This window comes from Pelodiscus sinensis, chromosome 4 (assembly GCF_052426305.1).
Source record: "Pelodiscus sinensis isolate ZL-2025 chromosome 4, ASM5242630v1, whole genome shotgun sequence".
In the NCBI taxonomy this organism is placed as follows: domain Eukaryota; kingdom Metazoa; phylum Chordata; order Testudines; family Trionychidae; genus Pelodiscus; species Pelodiscus sinensis.
The window spans coordinates 121,378,130-121,398,455 of record NC_143055.1 but is presented as its reverse complement, the minus strand read 5'-3'; the positions used below and the strand labels follow the sequence as shown (position 1 = coordinate 121,398,455).

General features: G+C 43.1%; 3 protein-coding genes and 1 long non-coding RNA gene across 5 annotated transcripts in view; 1 reads left to right on the top strand and 3 right to left on the bottom strand.

Moving 5' to 3' along the window:
* Nucleotides 1-20,326, bottom strand: part of LOC149524576 (uncharacterized) — a 40,876-nt gene that overhangs the window by 13,196 nt on the left and 7,354 nt on the right. The gene's annotated exons all lie outside the window — the stretch shown is intronic.
* The window catches only part of LOC102463678 (E3 ISG15--protein ligase HERC5), a 62,341-nt gene that overhangs the window by 35,249 nt on the left and 6,766 nt on the right, over nucleotides 1-20,326 (top strand). For both annotated transcript variants that reach the window (XM_089778088.1, XM_006111053.5), the window contains exons 16-21: nucleotides 3,948-4,049; nucleotides 4,138-4,251; nucleotides 16,853-16,996; nucleotides 17,913-18,079; nucleotides 19,441-19,507; nucleotides 20,024-20,106. In XM_089778088.1, the coding sequence (XP_089634214.1) occupies nucleotides 3,948-4,049; nucleotides 4,138-4,251; nucleotides 16,853-16,996; nucleotides 17,913-18,079; nucleotides 19,441-19,507; nucleotides 20,024-20,106 (677 nt within the window). The remainder of the gene's footprint in view (nucleotides 1-3,947; nucleotides 4,050-4,137; nucleotides 4,252-16,852; nucleotides 16,997-17,912; nucleotides 18,080-19,440; nucleotides 19,508-20,023; nucleotides 20,107-20,326) is intronic.
* PIGY (phosphatidylinositol glycan anchor biosynthesis class Y) lies at nucleotides 10,404-11,019 on the bottom strand. The gene has a single exon (XM_089778089.1). The coding sequence runs from the start codon at nucleotides 11,017-11,019 to the stop codon at nucleotides 10,804-10,806; it is 216 nt and encodes a 71-aa protein (XP_089634215.1). The 3' UTR covers nucleotides 10,404-10,803.
* PYURF (PIGY upstream open reading frame) lies at nucleotides 11,082-12,404 on the bottom strand. The gene is made up of 2 exons (XM_075929579.2): nucleotides 12,179-12,404; nucleotides 11,082-11,223 (listed from the first exon to the last, which is right to left on the bottom strand). Exons 1-2 carry the CDS (start codon nucleotides 12,382-12,384, stop codon nucleotides 11,082-11,084), a joined length of 348 nt encoding a protein of 115 aa, XP_075785694.1. The 5' UTR covers nucleotides 12,385-12,404.

Below are 20,326 nucleotides of genomic sequence, written 5' to 3'. Positions count from 1 at the left end.
TTTGAAGTACCCCCTGTTCCCCCCCAACTTTGCTTCCTCTATCTGATAGAGGCAGCAAGGTACGTGTGTGTGGATGGGGGGTGTTGTGTGGTTCAATTTATTTTAGATCCAGGGGAAACCAGTACACTTCAGGGCTACTTAACCACTTTCTTATTTATTGCAAGCTTTAAGCAGTTAATACAGTTGTTTAAGTTTACAAGCCTTAAGAACAGTTACTATACAATTTAATCCTTAAATACTATAAATTCTAAAGCAAATAATACAGCACAAAGCAATGCAAAAGCAGTTACTAAAAGATCTACTATATACAATAATAAACCCTAATTCACCTTACACTTCACCCGTATGCTGCCTACAGTGCCAGGCAGGAAGTCGTGGTTCTGTCTTTTCCCACCCATAAGAATGCCACCACTGACGTAGCCAGTGTGAAGGGCCTAATCACTTCGGCTATGTCTACACTGGCCCCTTTTCCAGAAGGGGCATGTAAATTTCACCAGTCGTCGTAGGGAAATCCGCGGGGGATTTAAATATCCCCCGCGGCATTTAAATAAAAATGTCCGCCGCTTTTTTCCGGCTTTTAAAAAAGCCGGAAAAGAGGTCTACACTGGCCCCGATCCTCCGGAAAAAGCGCCCTTTTCCGGAGGGTCTTATTCCTACTTATTTCCTACTTCCGGAAAAGGGGCCAGTGTAGACGTAGCCTTCTAGTTACCTCTAGCAGGATGTGTGGGTCAATCCTGCCCATTCCCTCCCACCAATTGTTCTTACTAAACCCAATTTATACAAAGAGACACTTGGTCGTTCTAATAATTTTTGAAGTGGCCCCCAGCCAAAAATTATTGCCCACCCCTGCTCCAAAATCATTCATGCTGCACTTTTTGCACAACTGTGTGGTAGCTGAGGGGTGCATGGGAATCTGGGGCAGGAGCCTGCAGGAGATGAGCATCTCAGGTACTTAAAGCCATGGTCTAGAGCAGGGTTTCTCAACTTTTTTTTTATATAAAAGTACCCCCTTTAAAAAAGAGTACCCCTAATACCTACAGTTTTCAGATACACACTTTTTTCTACCATTTGTTTAAACAACTTAATCATAGCTGGGCAGGCGATGAAATTTTTGGGTGTAAAAAGTATAAAAATAATAAAGCACTGTAAAACTTAAAAAAAAATTCAGTTTCCTCCAAATTTCAGTTGTGTTGACATACCCCCCCAGACTTCTCTCAAGTACCCCTATGTGTACTCATACCACTGGTTGAGAAACACTGGTCTAGAGGAGGGAAGCACCTAGCTACAAAGTCTGCAGCTGCCTAGGGCAGCGTTGAGGATTTGGTCCCAAGTGCTGCTGTGACAAGGGTCAGGCATGCTCAGACTTGGAATTGCCACCTCTCCTGTGGCTAGTAGCTGTAGCTTTCTAAGGCTAGCCTCTGGCAATTGACCCCTTGGCTGCATTAAGCTAGGAGTAGATAAAGAAACTGGCGTTATGCTCAAGGAACAGAGGTCATCAATAGGAAAAGCGTGTCAGAGGAAGCAGGTCAGGCTTACAGGGGAGAATAGCCCCCACTGACTGGCTGCGGAGCATATCTAAGGTAAAGGGAAACCAGCATTGACATAGATGGGGGTGACCAGGTAGTAGAATAGCATGTAGATATGAGCAGAGGAAGAAAGACAGATGACTTCTGGTTCCCTGGGGATAAGTCCTCACTTCGGAGAAATGGTGATTGTAAGTGGCTTGCTCAAATGGCAGGATGGGTGCTGGGGTAGAGATTTGTCAGAATTGATCAGGTAGCTGCTGGCTGTGAAACTTTATTGAGCTCTGAGGCTAGGATCACATACAGTGGCTGGTGAAATAGGGTGGTCCTGGACACATAGCTGTAGAATGTTAGAAGGAAGGAGATAAATTTGTGGGGAGTTTCCTCTGATTGCAATCAAGTTTCTGTTCACTGTGGATACTGGTAAACCCAAATGGGTACAGCTCAGGGTACGTCTAGACTGCAAGCTTCTTTCAACAGAGCCCATTTTTTATCCGGTTTTGAGGTGTGGACAATCGGCTTTTTCAAAAGAGAGCATCCAGACTGCATGGACACTCTCTCGAAAGAAAGCCCTGATTGTTATTCACAGAATGGCCACCAGGGCACCTGTGCTTTTTTTCGACTGCCTCTTCTTTCAAAAAATGTCCCTGTTCTGCATCCACACATGCCTTTTTTTCAAAAGAGCTCTTTCAAAAAAGGCGTTCTTCCTCATAATTTGAGGTTTACCAATGTCGGAAAAAACCCTGCGTTCTTTCAATTTAATTTCAAAAGAACGCGATTGCAGTGTGGATGCAGGTGACGTTTTTTTTTAAAATGTATTCTACACATACCCTCAGTGAGGAAGCTGTGTATGGTAATCCTGTGCAGATATGTATGTTCAAATGGAAAAACACTTCTGAGATTCAGTAGTGGGTACACTGTGGCACTGCCACACCTGGCCTACACTCAGCAGGGGCCTTGAATGACTACATGGGAGCCCACAACTATGTTTGGTGCTGGGCCCACAAAATTTAGTCTGGCGGTGACCACCATCTCCACAGTGTACAGCTTCAGATTATTAGGGAAGAGCTATCGTTCCTTCCAATTACTACAAGAGGAGCCATTAGGACAGCAGGATAAGGGAAATATTGGGTGTTCTGCTTACACTTGCTTTTACAAATAAAACTGAACTGCAAACCTTTGTTTAAAACAAAAAAAGTGTAAAATGGCCTTGTGTGGTGAGCTTTCAACACTCACTTAATATTTTCATTTTTCATATGTTACAATAGTTTGAGAGGTCATCCGCTGTGGTAGAAAAACAATGGTGTTCTGCAGAGTATAATTGTATATACATTTTAATTAACTAACACTGCATTTTTCTTTCTAGACCCTTCTAGTTGTAAAATTGTACAATGCTATTCTTCTTCCCCTGCAGCTGGGGAGATGTAATCGAAAGAGGGATGTGACTCTCTTTTTTTCATCTGTGCATTATTTTGGATTGTTAGGGTGGTTTTTTTTTAAGCCCCTAAGATCCAGATCTTCTAATTTGTAGAAACTAAGCTGGTCCCTGTTGACTTCAAGGGGTTTCCATGGTGATAAAATGGTTGAGCTACTCACAGCAAATGACAGGAGCAGGCTCAACCTATTCAAAATGAATTTGGAAGTATGCCAGATTGAAACTGTAGTAACCTAACAGAAATATTTGAGTAGCCATTGATACTATAGTGAAGGGCACAGTTCTCAAGCCATTCAGATATCTCCAAGCCAGCAGCATTTCTCATACATTTGCTGCAAATTTAATCATAAAATGGTCCATTCTCAAAGGCTAGGCTGTATTCAGATTTTGTAAATTTTGCAATTTAGATGAAATCCACAAATATCTGTCAACCCTTGGGTTTATAACCCGAGCCCAGTGTCCCATTTAGTTGGTTATTATATTGCTTTAAGAGTATTTATCATGCCTTAAATTTCAATGCTAGCTATGATTAAAGAGTTGTGTCAAACAGAACTGAGGGAAGTGAAAACATCTACCAAATTCAATAGATTGTGAAAAAATATGCTAAATTTGTATATGCTCTCTGGGAATTTCTACTGCCCATGCTCATTGCTAATAATAATGCCCAGGGCCAATTTACCAAAGCAGCTCTGATTTCAAGAGGACAACTTCTACAATGAGGTATTGTGCATAAGGATGTAGAATGTCAGGAATTGAGGTATTTAAAGTGGGGGGAACAGACCTGTAAGTGGCTATTTTAACACAAATGAGGGATTTAATTTTTGCACATCTCTTTTATTAATATGGCCTTGATGTTCATAATGTGACTTGATAGAGGAAGAACTGACAATCCAGCTTGTCTTTGACACTAGTGTTCAGGAGTTACGACCACAAAGTGACATTTTAAAACTCATTTTCAAGAGGAAAATGTAACTTTCTTATTATTTCAGAGGGCTTTGTTGAAACTGACTGAATACCCTTGCATCTTTGACATGCAAGATAAAATTGTGGTTTACAATATTGACCGCCAAATTCTGTGCCGTATACATAATGTAAGTATCAAAGTCAATGAGGTTTTTTTAAATGTTTTTTAAGCCAAATGAATGTAAAGCATGTGACACCATCTATTGTGTTTTGTAGCCAATCATTTTCCTAAATTGGTGGTGTTTGAGTATTAGAAGAGAACACCTTGTGCATGACGTGTGGCATATTTTAAGGAGCGAAACACCTAAAGCATTTGAGAACTTCTTGAAAGTAAGAAATCAAGCTTGATTATTTTGTTAGCTCTGAATATATTGCTCTGGAAAACTTTGCCTTTAATATAGCTAATATCCACAAAGGAGATCTTTTTAGCATTTAGTAGGCATTTTAAAATCCAGTTAAAAATGAATGGGGGGAGAGTATTGTGGAAGTTACTTAAAAGCAAGTTCTATGTGGGCTAGAATCCTGACAGGAAAAGCTTCATTCTTGGCACACCTGGCAATTAAACTTTGTTTGGTTAAAACAAATGGCTAATACAAATGTTTGGGGTGGGGGAGGGGGGAGTAACTGGCTGGCTAAGAGAAATGGTAATACGCACTCTGTGGAAATCCCACTATAGGGTTATAGAGGCTTCTATTTCCCAGACTTATATTATCAGCACTACCTGATGGAGTGCTCATGCACTGCTTGGTCATCCGCTTGTGTAGACTACCTCTTGGGTAGTCTGCTGTATGTGAAAGTTATGGTCAAGCAAACAGATGTCTACAAAACAAGACATCTCCATGACTAGCACTAGTGGCCAAGTCAGTTCTTGGCCCCAGAGACTAAGTGCTGCTGTTGCTATTGGAGATAGTCCCCCACCCACCACGGATGAGATGTACTAGTGGCACAGTCTGGGAGATGGCTTGTGGTGTTGCTACCTCTGCAGTGCAATCATGTAGCTAAAAAGGAGGCTTCAATTTCCATTTCTGTTGATCTGGCAGCAGCTACACTGGAAAAACAATTGAGTGAATTAAGGACTTTAATAGAGACCTGTGTAGAACTCACCACAGCATCATAGGGTCAGATCGGCTTCTGTTTTCCAAACTCCTAATAGCACTACACAGTGGAGTACTCAGATTATCCAATCTGTGCCACAAGAGAAATGCAACAACTCTTATTTGTTTTTCTTTTGGCTGTGGTTCTTCTTCCCTGCCACACTGCCAATGGTTCCCACCCTGTGTCTACCACAGCAGTGTGAATATGCAGGGTCACTGTCATTTATGCCATGCTTTACAGCATTGAATGTCTGACTATAGTTTTGCTTCATTAAGAAACACATCAAAAATACCCTCTGCCCTCCCAAACTATAACTAGTTGATTTTCCCTAGAGCATCTTACTAATGTGCTTTTAATTTTTCATTAACTAAACATCTTTAGTATTTTCCTGCGGTTTGGTTTTTGTTTATATGCATTCATATATTGTGACAGACCTAAGCCAGCAGCCTGCCACACTCTTGTCCTATTGGGGTCCAGGAGGACCCTCCCCCAGTCTACAGGTAGGATCCAAAGAGCCCTAGACTCCAACTGATTCTGGGGGACAAAGAGAAAACAGGGATGGTCAAAGGGTTAAAACAAGGGAACTGGATGGGGATACCAAGCAGAGAGCCCTGGACAGAGCCCACTGTCCCTCAAAGGTCTTGAGAGGGGCAGCGTCTGCTGGCTCTTAGTGGAATTCTGCCCCGATGCATGAACGGATACAGGAGCAGAAATAGCCCCTTCCCCCAGTTGCAGGCCTCTCCCTCAGCCAACCTCTGCTCCCTAGTCTTATAAATTGCCATGTTGGCCATAGAGAGGAGGAGGTCCCACGACTCTGTGGGGCCATGGATGGGATGTGCATAAATTAATAGGTGAGAGGAGAAGTGCACCCAGAACCTCAACAAGAGACAAATGGTTGGGGAGGAGGAACACCCTATCCTGTATCTTAGCAGGAAACTCTTCCCAAGGGAGCAAAAATATGCAGTAGTGGAGAGAGAATGTCTCGCCGTTAAATGGGCAATGAAAGCCTTGTTACATCTGCTCAGACAAGTTTATTCTCATGGTGGATCATGCCCCTCTCCAGTGGATGCAGCAAAACAAAGAAAAGAATGCAAGTGACCAGGTGGTTTCTGTCCCTCCAGCCATTCCAGTTTTTGGTGCAACACAGAGCAGGAAGCTGCCATGGGAATGCCAATGGGCTGTCCAGAATGCACTATTTAATGACCCAAGTTGGCCAGTCACCTGGTATTGAGCCAGTGGGATGATGATATGTGACAGACCTAAGCCAGCAGCCTACTACACTCTGGTGGAAGGCAGGTATACAGGGCACTGGATAAGTGGTTTTCTCTTTCCAGAGTAAATTACTAGAGCCTGCTGCAATAAAAAGGCAGGAAAATACCTAGGGCTAATTAAATAGATTGCTCCCTCAGGCAAGTCACTCAACACTTGCAGCCAATTACAGCCAGTGGAGGTACTTTAAAAAGTCTCCCCCAGTTAAGGAGAGGTGGAAGACAAAGAGGGATGGCCCAGAAAGAGAAAAGGAGGAACAAGAAGCTGGTAGAGCTGGTTAACAGGTACCAGAGGGAAATATTTTGGAGGTATTGTTTGGAGAAGTGGCCCAGGGAAAAAGCTGCTAAGTTGGATGGAAAAATAACTGACTGCTGCTACTTTAGGGTCCCTAGGTCAGAACCAAGATTAGTGGGCAGGCCCAGGTTATCCCCAAACCTTCCCCCACACCAACACAGTCTGTTCTAGGAAGGGAGACCAGGATTATCAAAGGGTTTTCATCCCCAAACCATGGAGTAGCCTGTGATGAGTATGGTTTACTGCTATGGACTCTGCCTCCTGTAAAGAGAAGGGTTAGGTATAGAACCACAGAGAATCTGAGACTAATATTATCTGCCAGTAGCGTGAGACCTTTGAGGCACGGCCAGAACTTTGCCACAATATGTAAACTACCAACCAGTTAAATACAAGTTCTATGAAAATAGGATAAATATTCTCATACTTTACCTCATAGTATCGGACATCATAGTTTGCTGTCGTCATGGGCTATATACAAAGGGGTGGGCTCTTGTTTCCCAGAGTTAGTCATGGATCACTAGTGACAGTTCATCTTGCAGGTGGTCTGTAGGCTCGGGACTTGACGTGCCCCTCCCCCGAAACAGAGAACCTGTGTTGGTGCTTTAGTTCTGTAGCTCCCCCGTGAGGTTAGAGCACCACCACTGGCTTCCCACTGCTGAGGGAAGGAGGGGAAGGCTCGTAGCCTGGATCTGGCTTGAAAGGGAACCATCACCTCCTGGCTGGGGGAACAGCAGTGCAGGAAACTGCTAGCCTGGAGACTTTCCTCGTTGCTCCCATTGGCCAGAATCACAGCCAATGGAAACAGCAGGGGTGGTGCCTAGAAGCAGAAGGTGCAGAGCCACACACACTCTGCTCCCACCGAGACCCTGCACCTTCTCTCCCTCCCATTCCTAGCCTGCTCCTGCATCCCCACCCACCCAGAACCCCCACCCTAGCCCACTCCTGCACCCTACTTCCCAACCAGACCCTGTCACCTTCAGTCTGCTCCTGCACCCTACCTGTCACCCAGACCCCACACCCTCAACCCACTCCTGTACACTACCCCCTGGCCAAACCCTCACCCCCAGCCCACTCCTGAACTACCTCCCAACCAGACCTTGCACTGATAGCTTCTCAGCTTGTTCCACCCCCACACAGGCTGCAGGGGCGATGTAGGTCTGTGAATAAGAGCCTGAGGGGAGGGGAGATGGTCAGAAACCAGCCAGGGGGATTGTGCTAGGGCATGGGGGCAGCCTTTCCCTACTCACAGCTGAGAAACACAAACAGCCTGGCAGCCATTTTTCTCAGCAGCGTGTGGGAGCTCGGGCAAGCAGGGAGTCTGCCTGAGGCTTCCTGCTGTGTCTACAGGCCAGGTCCGTGCACCCTATATTATCTAGGCCTGCCCTACACACATTTTGTCAACATGGGTGGTTGGCTGGTGGCCTGTGGAAAGGTTTGGTTTGCATTGAACATTGTGGGCTGCAGGCCAAAAAGTTTGAGAACCACTGCATTAGAAGATCCATCCTATGTTAACTAGTTACCATATATGTGACTAGTCAGATGCATTTGGCATAAATCTCAGTACCCGGATAGATACCCAACACAGACCTGACTCTTCAGTTTTCACATGGAAATATGTTACCATGCTGTAAATGGAAGCACATTTCCAACCTAAGCTAAAAGATTATGTAGGAAGATTCTTCTGCTCCTTCTTCCTTATCCTCTTGATTTTTATGTCAGGGTGACAACAGCATGCCTAATGATGATTTGTACATAGATGTTCTAACTCATGTACAGGTGTCACTTTTGCTGTCACCAGTCTGTCTCAACAATAGAGCTGTCTTTGTCTGTCTAGGTGGAAGCTCCTACTTTAAGTTAAGATGACTGGCACTGTTTGACTACAGGCTGTCTACATGGTGGGGTAATGCACTATATATGGCTGTGATTTTTAATGCAGAAAATGTGGTGTTGGGTTAATTGCGCTCTGTAAACCCAGCTTTTGCCCAAGGATGGTTCCCTATTGCTCTTTAAAATAGTTTCAGACAGAGCTATGTTGAAATGCACCATCAGTGTATCCAGACCAATACATATACATGTTCCTGTGCTTTATAAAACACTGCACTCCCAGGCTGTGTCTACACTGGCATGAATTTCCAGAAATGCTTAAAACGGAATACTATTCCGTTTTCAGTTTTTCCGGAAAAGGAGCATCTACACTGGCAGGCTGCTTTTCCGGAAAAGCCCTTTTTCCGGAAAAGCGTCTGTGGCCAATGTAGACGCGCTTTTCCGGAAAAGACTACTGGGCTGTCTACACTGGCCCTTTTCTGGAACAGTGTTCCGGAATAAGGACTTATGCCTGAGCGGGAGCAGAATAGTTTTACGGAATAGCGGCTGATTTTGTACAGTAGAGCATCGTTGCTTTTCCGGAAATTCAAGGGCCAGTGTAGACAGCTCGCAGCTTATTCCGGAAAAGTGACTGATTTTCCGGAATAAGTGGCCCAGTGTAGACACAGCCCCATAGTGTGCATTACCCCTAATGGAGATGAAGACTTAGGTTCTCACCCATTTCTAAAAGTTACCTAAAGGAGGGTACTCTAATAGGCCTGATTCTCAGCCCTGCTCCGTTCTTTTACTACTACTTTTCCCCAGTCACCATAGATCTTGCAAGAGGCTGGGGAGAGGATATGGTTGGTAACTGCCAGACTACTGCTATCCACTGGCAGTTGGCACAGATTTCAGGATTCCCTCATGCCATGAATAGACTGGCCAGTTCTGCTATTCTGGCAATAATAATGCCTATTTCAATAATGACAAATGCTCTGTCAGAGAGAGATCTTGGAGTCATTGTGGATAGTTCTCTGAAAACATCCACTCAGTGTGCAGCGGCAATCAAAAAACCCCCCAACAATGTTAGCAATCATTAAAAAAGAGAGCATAAGACAGAGAATATCTTATTGCCTCTGTATAAAATCATGATATGCCCACATCTTGAATACTGCATACAGATATAGTCACCTCATCTCAAAAGAGATATCTTGGCATTGGAAAAAGTTCAGAAAAGGGCAACAAAAATTATCAGGGGTTTGGAACCATCCCATACGAAGAGAGATTAAAAAGATTGGGACTTTTTAGCTCGGAAAAGAGGAGACTAATGGGGGATATGATAGAGGTCTATAAAATTATGACTGGTGTGGAAAAAATAAATAAGGAAAAGTTATTTACTTATTCCCACAATATAAGAACTAGGGGGTCACCAAATAAAGTTAATAGGCAGCAGGTTCAAAACAAAAGGTTTTCTTCACTCAGCGCACAGTCAACCTGTGGAACTCTTTGCCAGAGGATGTGGTAAAGTCTAGGACTTTAACAGGGTTAAAAAAAAAGCTAGATAGCCATTGGTGGACCTGACCTCCATGAATCTATTAGCCAGGATGGGTAGGAATGATGTCCTTAGTTTGTCTATAAATGGGTGACAAAAGAGGGATCCTGTGAGGATTACCTGTTGTGTTCCCTTCCTTCTGGGGCATCTGGTATTTGCCATTATCAGAAGATCGGATACTAGGCTAGATGGACCTTTGGTCTGATGCATGATGGCCATTCTTATGTTCTTAATTCGCCCTATAATTTAACTAGAAAAACTACTTTTCACTTCCACATCTAAATAAAACCTACAGAATTACAGATGCCTACATGGATGCTATCTAAAATGTGGCTGCATTTCAGTAGTGACTGAAGAGTTCTTAATACAGAATCTGTAAAGCACATGCAGATATGTTTGATTTATTATACTCTATTTCCATAGCACTCCACTGCAGACACCAAGTCATGCCAGCAAGGCAACAGAGAACCTATTTAAAATAATGAATCAGTGCACAAAGTTTATTCTTTATCAAAGAGATACAGCACCCTTGACATGCTTGTGGTGAAGCCTTAAAATACACCCACAGGTTTTAATGGGACTATGGAGGAGGAACAAGAGAACATTATTTCTCTCCTAGCAGTAAATTAGGCCATTGTGCAAAAAGCTACATTTTCAGATGGCATTGGAAGAATTAATAAAGACCACCACTATTGCTAGTCTTGAGTAGGAGACTACTGCAACAGCATGGAATATAATAGTAAGGTTTGGGTAATATAATAGGTGGGGGTGGGGGCTCTTCCTCCCCTCCTCCCCCACACACACACACACCCAAAGCAGCCACAAGGGTAGCAAGTCATTTTTGTGGTGCCTTCCAAGCTTTTGCCTTATTAATTGTGTCTAAAAAGTTTAATACCCATCCAGGTCCAAAGGTGAAAGAACATGTAGACTGGTATGGTAAGAGGAAGAAGCAGACTGTAGAAACACAAGCTCGTTGTGCTGGTGCAGCCCTCTGGGAAGTTTTCATCCACACTGGCTGAATAAAGCAGACCAACTAAGGACAATAATGGAACAAGTACAGTTAGCGTAGGCAGAGACAGGAACATTTTTCTTCCCAGTTACTGTGGATGTAGGTTAGTGCTCAGGTTTTGCTGTTAAGAACAGCTATCTAGGTTTTCTTTGATTCTTCATCTTGGATCTTTCTGTCAATCATCCTTGCGGCCTGAGGGATCATATTAGGAATGCCATCAGTGATTGGATACGCAATGCCCAGTTCTTGGTTAATTAGTTCATTAGTGGATTCTTCATACCTGATCAAATAATGTAAAAAATGTGAACAGTAGATAAAAAGACTTGGTGGGAGGATGTTTACTGAGGGTGAGAAGACAAATGAAATAATGATCAACATATGTAGCTAAAAAATATTAGAATTATCCTAACAAAGTAATCAGGACATTCTCAAAGCAGAAAAACATTCCTTCAGTAAGAGATACTATATAGAATGGAGGCAGGATGCAACTCTCTTCATAACAAAATGTATAACATTTAAATTATGAAAATGAAAACTCCTTAACCAGTTGGGCACCTTATGCCCCTGCAGTTGGGAATTACGATTGTGTAGAAAATTCCATTCACCTTGGTAGTATTTCACAGTTACTTACTCATGCAGTATTTTATTATTGTGTTTGTGTCTGCAATATAGAAGATAGATGTAAAAATAAATTATGGCAAACTGGAGCTTCTGCAGAGCATGTGTCCCAGTCATGAATGCAAAAGATTATATTCTAGTTCCAATTTTTGCTGTGTTTATTAATCCTAGTAGGTCCAAATAGCATGCCCATAGAGGGAAACAGGTGAAAATGAAGTGAGAGTATTTGAGAGTATTTGACATACAGGCTCCTTCCATTTTAAACCGCCTCCCAGCAAGAGGATATGTACAATTCAGTTAACAGGAAACTACAGAAACAGGAAAGCCAGTGACTTGCCAAGATGGACTGATGGGATATGTTATCGTTCAAACTAGCTTTAGGGCTGAGTTTAAAACCAGCTCCTCTGTTGTGATTAAGGGCAATTGCTATGTTCAATGGGACAGTGAAATTTCACACCTGCTTTGAAATCAGCCGCATATAAAATTGTCACTCTTAGTGAAAATCGTATCCCCGAAGAAGGGGGATGGGGAGGGCCACTCGGCTGGCCGCTGCCGAGGTGCAGGGGGGAATGCGTCTGCGGCAAAGGGCAGGAAGGAGCATTAGGGACGGGCCTCACCTCAGTGGCTTCTTCGAGAGAGGGCAGACTAGGAACTGCAGCAGAGCCGTATCGAAGAGCTGCTGTTGCTCCCGGCCCTTCTGCCCGCCCGAGGCGCGTCTCAGGGCTGCAACCCGCAGCCGCCTGTTAGCAGCAGCTCCCGAAGGCTGGGACTGGCCGCCCAGCAGCGCTGAGACTAGCGTCCTGCTCCCGTACCACCCTCGCATGGCCGCCGCGCCTGCTGCTGACTCACCGGGCCGCCGGCTCTGCAACGAGTTCCTGTGCGACAGGGACCCGCCTCCCGGCCCCGAGCGCTGCCCGCGGCGCCCACTGAACGGCGCCATTCCCAGCCGCTGAGCTTTCCTGACAGTGGGTGAATGGACCGACGGATGGGTCCCGCTCCCTTCGCGTTCAACCGGATCTGGAAGCGGAGCGGCAGCTGCTTGGGCACCTTTGGAAAAGTTGGGCAGTTCTCACATCTGTGCTCCCCTAGACCTGACATTGTACTGCTGTGGCAGGATTAGGGACCGTTCCTTTTAGGGTGTTACTTTTCAGTCTGTTTTAAATCTCATTGTGATTACAGTTTTTGGAGAGTTTAGATTGTTTTTTCTTTGTCAGCAGGTGTTCAGGTTGTTAGTTGATTTCAGCGGGACATTGGCATTTCTTTTGAAATCTTGCTCAACATATTAGAGCTTGAGTGCTGTAAACCAGGACTACTCAACAAGCTGCCTGGAGCCTCATACAGCCGGGGGCCATTTGTTTGCAGCCCACAATGCAATTTGGGTTTAGGAGGGTGGGATCCTTTGAAGATGGCCTCTACTGGGAACATGCACCACAATGGCAAGGCAATGGAGTGAGCATTGAAAGATGCAAGTGCACAGGCTGGCTGGAACAGAAAGGTACAGGATGTCTGCATTTCTAGCTCTCAGGGAGGAGGTGCTGGGACTGCCAGGGTATATTGTGGGAAATGCTGGCTGCTTAGCTTTGTGGGCAGAGCCTGAGAGGTGCTGATTGGCCCACAGTGATCTGGACAGATTAGAGGATGGGGCCAAAATAAATCTGATGAGGTTCAACAAGGACAAATATAGAATCCTGCACTTGGGATGGAAGAATCCCAAGCATTGTTACAGGCTGGAGTCCGACTGGCTAAGTAGCAGTTCTACAGAAAAGGACCTGGGGATTACAGTGGATGAGAAGCTGGATATGAATCAACAGGGTGCCCTTGTAGCCAAGAAGGCTAATGGCATATTAGGGTGCATTAGGAGGAGCATTGCCAGCAGATCCAGAGAAGTGATTATTCCCCTTTTTTCGGCTATGGTGAGGCCACACCTGGGCTATGTCTAGACTGGCCAGTTTTTCTGGAAAATCAGCCGCTTTTCCGGAAAAACTTGCTAGCTGTCTACACTGGCCGCTTGAATTTCCGCAAAAGCACTTACTTCCTAAGAAATCAGTGCTTCTTGTGGAAATACTATTCTGCTCCTGTTCAGGCAAAAGTCCCTTTTGCGCAAAGCTTTTGCGCAAAAGGGCCAGTGTAGACAGCTCAGATTTGTTTTCCGCAAAAAAGCCCCAATCGCGAAAATGGCGATCGGGGCATTTTTGCGGAAATGTGCATCTAGATTGGTCCGGATGCTTTTCTGCAAAAAGTGCTTTTGCGGAAAAGCGTCTGTGCCAATCTAGACACTCTGTTCCGAAAATGCTTTTAATGGAAAACTTTTCCGTTAACAGCATTTCCGGAAAATCATGCCAATCTAGACGCAGCCCTGGAGTAGTGTGTCCAGTTCTGGGCCCCCCACTATATTAAGGATGTGGACGCATTGGAGAGGGTCCAGCAGAGGGTGACCAAAATGACTAGGGGTCTGGAGCGCATGACCTATGAGGAGAGACTGAAGGACTGAAGGATTTGGGTTTGTTTGGTCTGCAGAAAAGAAGAGTGAGGGGGGATTTGATAGCAGCCTTCAATTTCCTGAAGGGAGATTCCAAAGAGAATGGAGAGAGGCTGTTCACAGTAGTGAGGGATGGCAGAACAAGGAGCAATGGTCTCAAGTTACAGTGGGAGAGGTCTAGGTTGGATATTAGGAAAAACTATTTCACTAGGAGAGTGGTGAAGTACTGGAATGGGTTACCTAGGGAAGTGGTGGAATCTCCATCCCTAAAGGTGTTTAAGTCTCAGCTTGACAAAGCCCTGGCCAGGTTGATTTAGGTGGGATTGGTCCTGCCTTGGGCAGGGAGGTGGACTTGATGACCTCTTGAGGTCTCTTCCAGCTCTATGATTTGGGTGCGGCACCGTGGTTTATGGCTCAATCTTTGTATTCATGCCTGTCAGTGTGAAAGAAGCTATTTCCATATATATTTGCACACTTATGCAACCACACTTAAATTGTGGCCCTCGGCATGTGCTGTGAGTATCATGGTCCCCGGGGCTTCCAAAGTTGAGTAGCCCCACTCTAAACTTTTGTTTTCAGAGATTTATACCTTGTTCAGGACAAATGGTTCCAGTGGGAAACTGGAAAAAGAAAATCTAGGGTGTTTAAATTTTAACCTTGAGTTTAAAAAAAGAAGAAACAAAAATAACAAATACTTGGTGCCTAATGTCATTCAGCATAAAAATAAGAGAAAAATATTAAATTTTGGCATATGAGCTCTTCCCCATAACCCATATTTCTACCTGAACACTTGCTGAGATACAGAAAAAATCTAAACTCTCAAACTGGGTCATCAAATGCCCCACTACAGCACTTGGTGTTCAATGTCACAGAGCTTCCCTGCCAGAAAAGGGTGGTCTACCAAATCTTTCAGTAATAAAAAAAAGTAACTGAAGTCATAGAAGCCATATTTTCTTTCAAATGTGGACACTGCTACTGGATTTTGAAAATGCTATTTACAACTGCTACAGTACAGCTGGAATGGAGCAACAAAACAACTAGAAGGTGACATGGAGGAGCAAAGTGAGGAAGGGAACACATAAAAGAAACTGGAGTAGAAAAATGCATAGGGGAATAGAATGAAATTCAAAGAAAGCACATACATGAGAAAAGAATCCAAAGAGCGAGAGAAATGTACTGTGTCAGGAATGAGAGAGCACAAGATAATGGGAGTGAGAGCCTGAATTGCAGATGTTCTTGAGGACATTTCCTTGGATTCTTTTACATTTTAAACTGGGACCTATGTGACTGCTGTATATGTTACTTTTTCATGTAAGAATGTCTAACACTCATTTTCAATTAACAAAGTATTGCTTTTATTTACACAACAGTCAGGCTTGGATGTTCAGGCCACTCTTACCTGGGTAATTTATTCTATCCAGAGATTCTGAAATTATTGTGACCCAAAAGTTCATGTGATTTATTACCACCAAAATGACAAGAAGAAATTACAGCTTTAACCACCTTTTGAGAGTATAGAGATTTCTGAGAAACCATATACAAATGATGCCCAACAATAAATACATATACAGTAAAACTCCATTGGTCTGGCATCTGATGGTCCGGCACCATCAGGAACCAGGAAGTGTTCCGGGCAGCTGGACCATTGGAGCTGCTCTGCCCCCGGCTTCCCCGATTCAGCCACTGCTGAAACTGATCAAGGGGTGGCGCTACCAAAACCCTCTTGTGCAATGCCGTTACCCCTATTACTTGACAGGAAGAATGGCATTGCGCAAGAGGGTTTTTCTTGAGTAAGAAGGGGCAGTGTAGACGCTCCTTCTTGCGCAAGAGCCTCTTCTGAAAAAAATGGTGGCTCATTAGGTATGCAAATGAGGCTTGGCGATATTCCATGCTTAGCCTCATTTGCATATTACTCACGCAAGAAGCCGTGAGTGTAGACATAGCCCATGGGTTGCAGACCAACAGTAAGCCTGAGGATGATATCCTGTGCCCATGGAAGTCAATAGAAGTGTTGTCACTAATTTCTCTGGAGTAAGGATTTCACTCCTTATGCATACTAACACTCAGGTGTGGCTCCTCAATAATACAGTGGATGCCAATGGCTGTCTGGCATTTTCAACCGCACTAAGGACAAAATAGTAATTTAAAAACATAAAATATTGGTGAAGTAATTTGTGAAAAACTGGGCAAGGGAAGAATTAGTGCCTTGGGATAAATAAGGGATAAGGATCTAAATTGTCAGACTATGGTACAGTACTGTCAACTTCAAACATTCAAAAAACCACTATTTGGAGCCCCAAAATTATAAAACAATCTTAAAAATGCATATGATCTTTAAAAATAATATAGTTCAGATTATTTTTCATTGCTTTCTGTTTTTTGACCCTATATTCATGTTTTCAAGCTTGCTTCTGCAACTACAAAAGCTAGACTTTTCCCCCACAAATTGAAAGAGGAGATTCTTACATATGCACATGATTCCTAGAGCTGAGGCTTTCAGAAAAATACCTACTAGCACAAGACTCATGATAAAATTGTGACAGTTGACAATACTGTGGCATAGGCCCTTATACCTTTTACTTCTTCCATCTCCATCTTTTGTGGGTATTCACTTTGCAGCTTTTGTTTGCAGAGGTGGGAATGACAATCCTACAATCTCATATGCATGAACTGCCCCTTGTGCCTGCATTCAGCTTTTTGCAGATTCATGGCCCAAGTAACAATCTAGTGCTGGGAAGAGTTGTGCATGTGATCATTTCAGTATGGACATGAGAACAGTGATTTTTTTTGGATCTTTTGGGGAACTATTCAGGTGCAGTTCATTGGAGAACAAGGTATTGATGATGGAGGGTTGTCCCAGGAGTTCTTCACTATCATTACAAGGGAACTGTGTTGTCCAGAAGCACAGATATTCAAAACTTTTGAGGACTCCAAGCTGATTTGGTTTCCTTCTCAGGTGAGTTAAGATATTATTTTTAATCTTAATTTAAAAAAAGTATCCTGCAAGCTCAGTGTCTATTTGGGGAAATCCTGGCGTCCCACGTATGACCAGATTCTCAGTTAAAGGAGTTTCCACTTCATATGTAGGGCCTTCATATTTTGTGCTGTTAAATAACAGGCACAGGAGTCTGTATATATGCAGTTACCTCCTTATTTACCAATTGGGCATGTCTACACTGCAATCAGGAGGTATAATTGCAGGCCCTACCTGAGCAACTTTTGAAGCTAGCCCAAGTAACAGTTGCAGTGATGCTACAGTGGCAGGGACTATCTCTGCTGCAGCTTCATTCCTATGGATAATCAAGCTAGCTTTGATCAAGTTAGATCAAACTTAGCTCAAGTGTATCTACATGTGCTGCAATCACACCTTCCAACTGTAGGTTAGACATAGTGGCTGCGTCTAGACTGGCATGATTTTGCGCAAGGAGAGCGACTATATTGGCATGTGCCTTTGTGCAAAAGCATCCGTGCCAGTGTAGATGCTCTCTTGCGCAAGAAATCTCCGATGGACAAGAATACTTGCACAAGAGGGCTTATCCCTGAGTGGGAGCATCAAAGTATTTGAGCAAGAACCACTGATTTTGTATAGTACAAAGTCAGTGTTCTTGCGCAAATACTCGTGGCCAGTGTAGACAGGCGGCAAGATTTTGCGCAAATTGCACAAAATCTTGCCAGTCTAGATGCACCTAGTGACTGCAAGTGTAAGTAACTTGACCAGGAACTCAGTAGCAAAAAAAAAAAGAATGAATACAATTCACAGAGCCCTGTCTCCTGTCTTTAACCTGACTAGATGCACTCCTTCACCAGTGTAATTAAAATAAAAGTCAGTAATAAGAGGTTTTTTTTTTTTTTTTTTTAACCACACAAATCAGGTTCCAAGAAGTGATGACACCTTTTTCCTGATTGGTACTCTGTTTGGAATGGCACTGTATAATATGAAGATCGCGCCCTTTCTTTTCCCTCTAGCTCTGTACAAAAAGTTGCTGGATATTCCACCCACTCTAGAAGACTTAAAAGAGCTGTCTCCTATAGAAGGGAGGTATGATAAAACAATTTCCCCAAGCTTTTTGCCATGAAATAAAAATTGTGGAGAGTTTAATTTGTGGTGCATAGAAATCACTAAAACCACAGCTAACAGCAGTAAATTCAAGTGCATGCCTTCAAAGAATCATATTGCTTATGATATGATAATTCATTCCAGTAGATGGACATGAAGCACATGTAAGAAACCTGAGTTAGCTTTAATTGAGTTAACATGAGTATCAGTAGCAGTTACTTCACTAGCTTCAGCATAGGCTGTACAAGCCTACCCGGGGCTCTTATGATGAAGTTTCACTGCTATTGATTCTCACTCTAACTAGATTACAGCTAGCTTGGGTATGTCTACATGTGCTGCAGTCGCTCCTTTGATTTCACGTCAGAGCTGAGACCCCAAGCTTTGGTTCCATTAGGGTTTGAAGAGGAAATTTCAGATATGTATAGATGGAGATGGTTATTCAGTAGATAATATTCTTCTCCGCAGTTCTGTTTTGAACAGATGTCCTGTCATCATAGATGGGGATCCCATGGTACCCATTCTGAATAAGAAGTAAAGGCTACATCTACACTGCAACGTTATTTCGAGATCCTGGAGTATCCTGAAATAGCTATCCTGCATCTTAACAGCAAGCCCATCATTTTGGGCTCACTATTCTGACATCCCTGTAAACCTCATTCCACAAGGAGTAAGAGACATTTCAAAATAGCAGGATAGTGAAATAAGATCGAAATAAGATACACAATTTGAGCTACGTAAATTGTGTATCTTATTTCAAACTACGGTGTAGTGTAAATATAGCCTAAGAGATCAAGATTACAAAGCTTGCATGGGAACTGATTTTTATTTTGTAAGAACATGTCTGTTAGTACCAGTGTCTTGGACAGATTCCAGCTTGGTTACTTGCACTCTGCCTACCCAACCTCCTCCCCATGCTACTTCACTTATGTCACTAACTTGCACAGCATCTATCACCATGGCAATGAGGTGTTTCTCACAAAATTAAAAAAACAAACCATGAATTACATCAAGGAACCTGCAAAAAAACCCAAAAAACTTCACTTCTTGTCCTAAACTGCTGTGTGGTGCTGCCATGCAGTTCAAAATAATTCTTCTCTACCATCATGCTGGCCAGGTTGAAATTCTTTTTTTTTTTCAATAAGCATAGCAGACTTGGACACAGTTACTTACGTCAATAGGACCATTCACCAATTAGAGACTAATTTGGGGGACATTTGGAATGAACAGTGCCACATAAAGTGTAAGACTTAAAATATGTTTCTATGTGTTGAATTAGAAACTATTTTTCTAACTTGTGCTAACAAAAATTAGAGTCCATTTCCACATTGCTTCTTCTCTGACAGGGCTCTTCAGGAAATCCTGAATGAAGACTATGACGACATCCTTGAGAATATGATGATGGATTTTACAGTAAGCCATTATCATCCTGCTTATAAGCCCAACTCTGCAAATACTTCTACATAGAGTAACTTGATTCATAAGCTGTCCTAGGCTATGTCTACACTACACTGTTCTTCCAGAAAAAGCTACGCAAATTGCGAACCACAATTTGCATAGCTTTTTCTGCTTTTTTCGGAAGAGGCTTTTCTGACATCTGGCCCATCTACACTTCACCAAATGTCAGAAAAAAAACCTTTTTTTGGAACATCCCTTCTTCCTCGTAATACAAGGTTTACAGGGATGCCAAAAAAAAAGGTTTCAGAAGAGCAGAGGCATTCCCTGGACACAGCAGTTTTTCCGGGATACTTGTGATATCCTGGAAAAACTCTGTAGTCCAGACATAGCCCCAATGAGATTCAACACAATTGATCATACATGTTAAGTTCTCACCTTCATAAGTGTTTGCAGTATCTGGCCTTCTGTAAAAAATAAGAATGGTATTGCTAAACAAGCATTTAATTTTTATTTGACCTTTGACTGCTGTAGATAATGAAGGAACAAGGAGGATCAATAGTTTCCATTGAACTTAAAGAAAATGGGGCAGACATTCCAATCACAAAGCATAACAGGTAATTCATAATCTCTTTGTCCTTCCCTCCCCTTCTCTTTGAGCATCTAATGTTTTAGTTTGTCATGGAGGAAGTTTAGATTTAAATATGTGTATTGGTACTAAGATTTTTCTCATGAGCAAATTGCTTGTTACATAGGACAGAAAGATAGTTGAAAGTAAAAGTTCATGAGCCTTTCAGTGTATCAAAAATAACTTCAATGTTGGGGTAACTGGAAGAT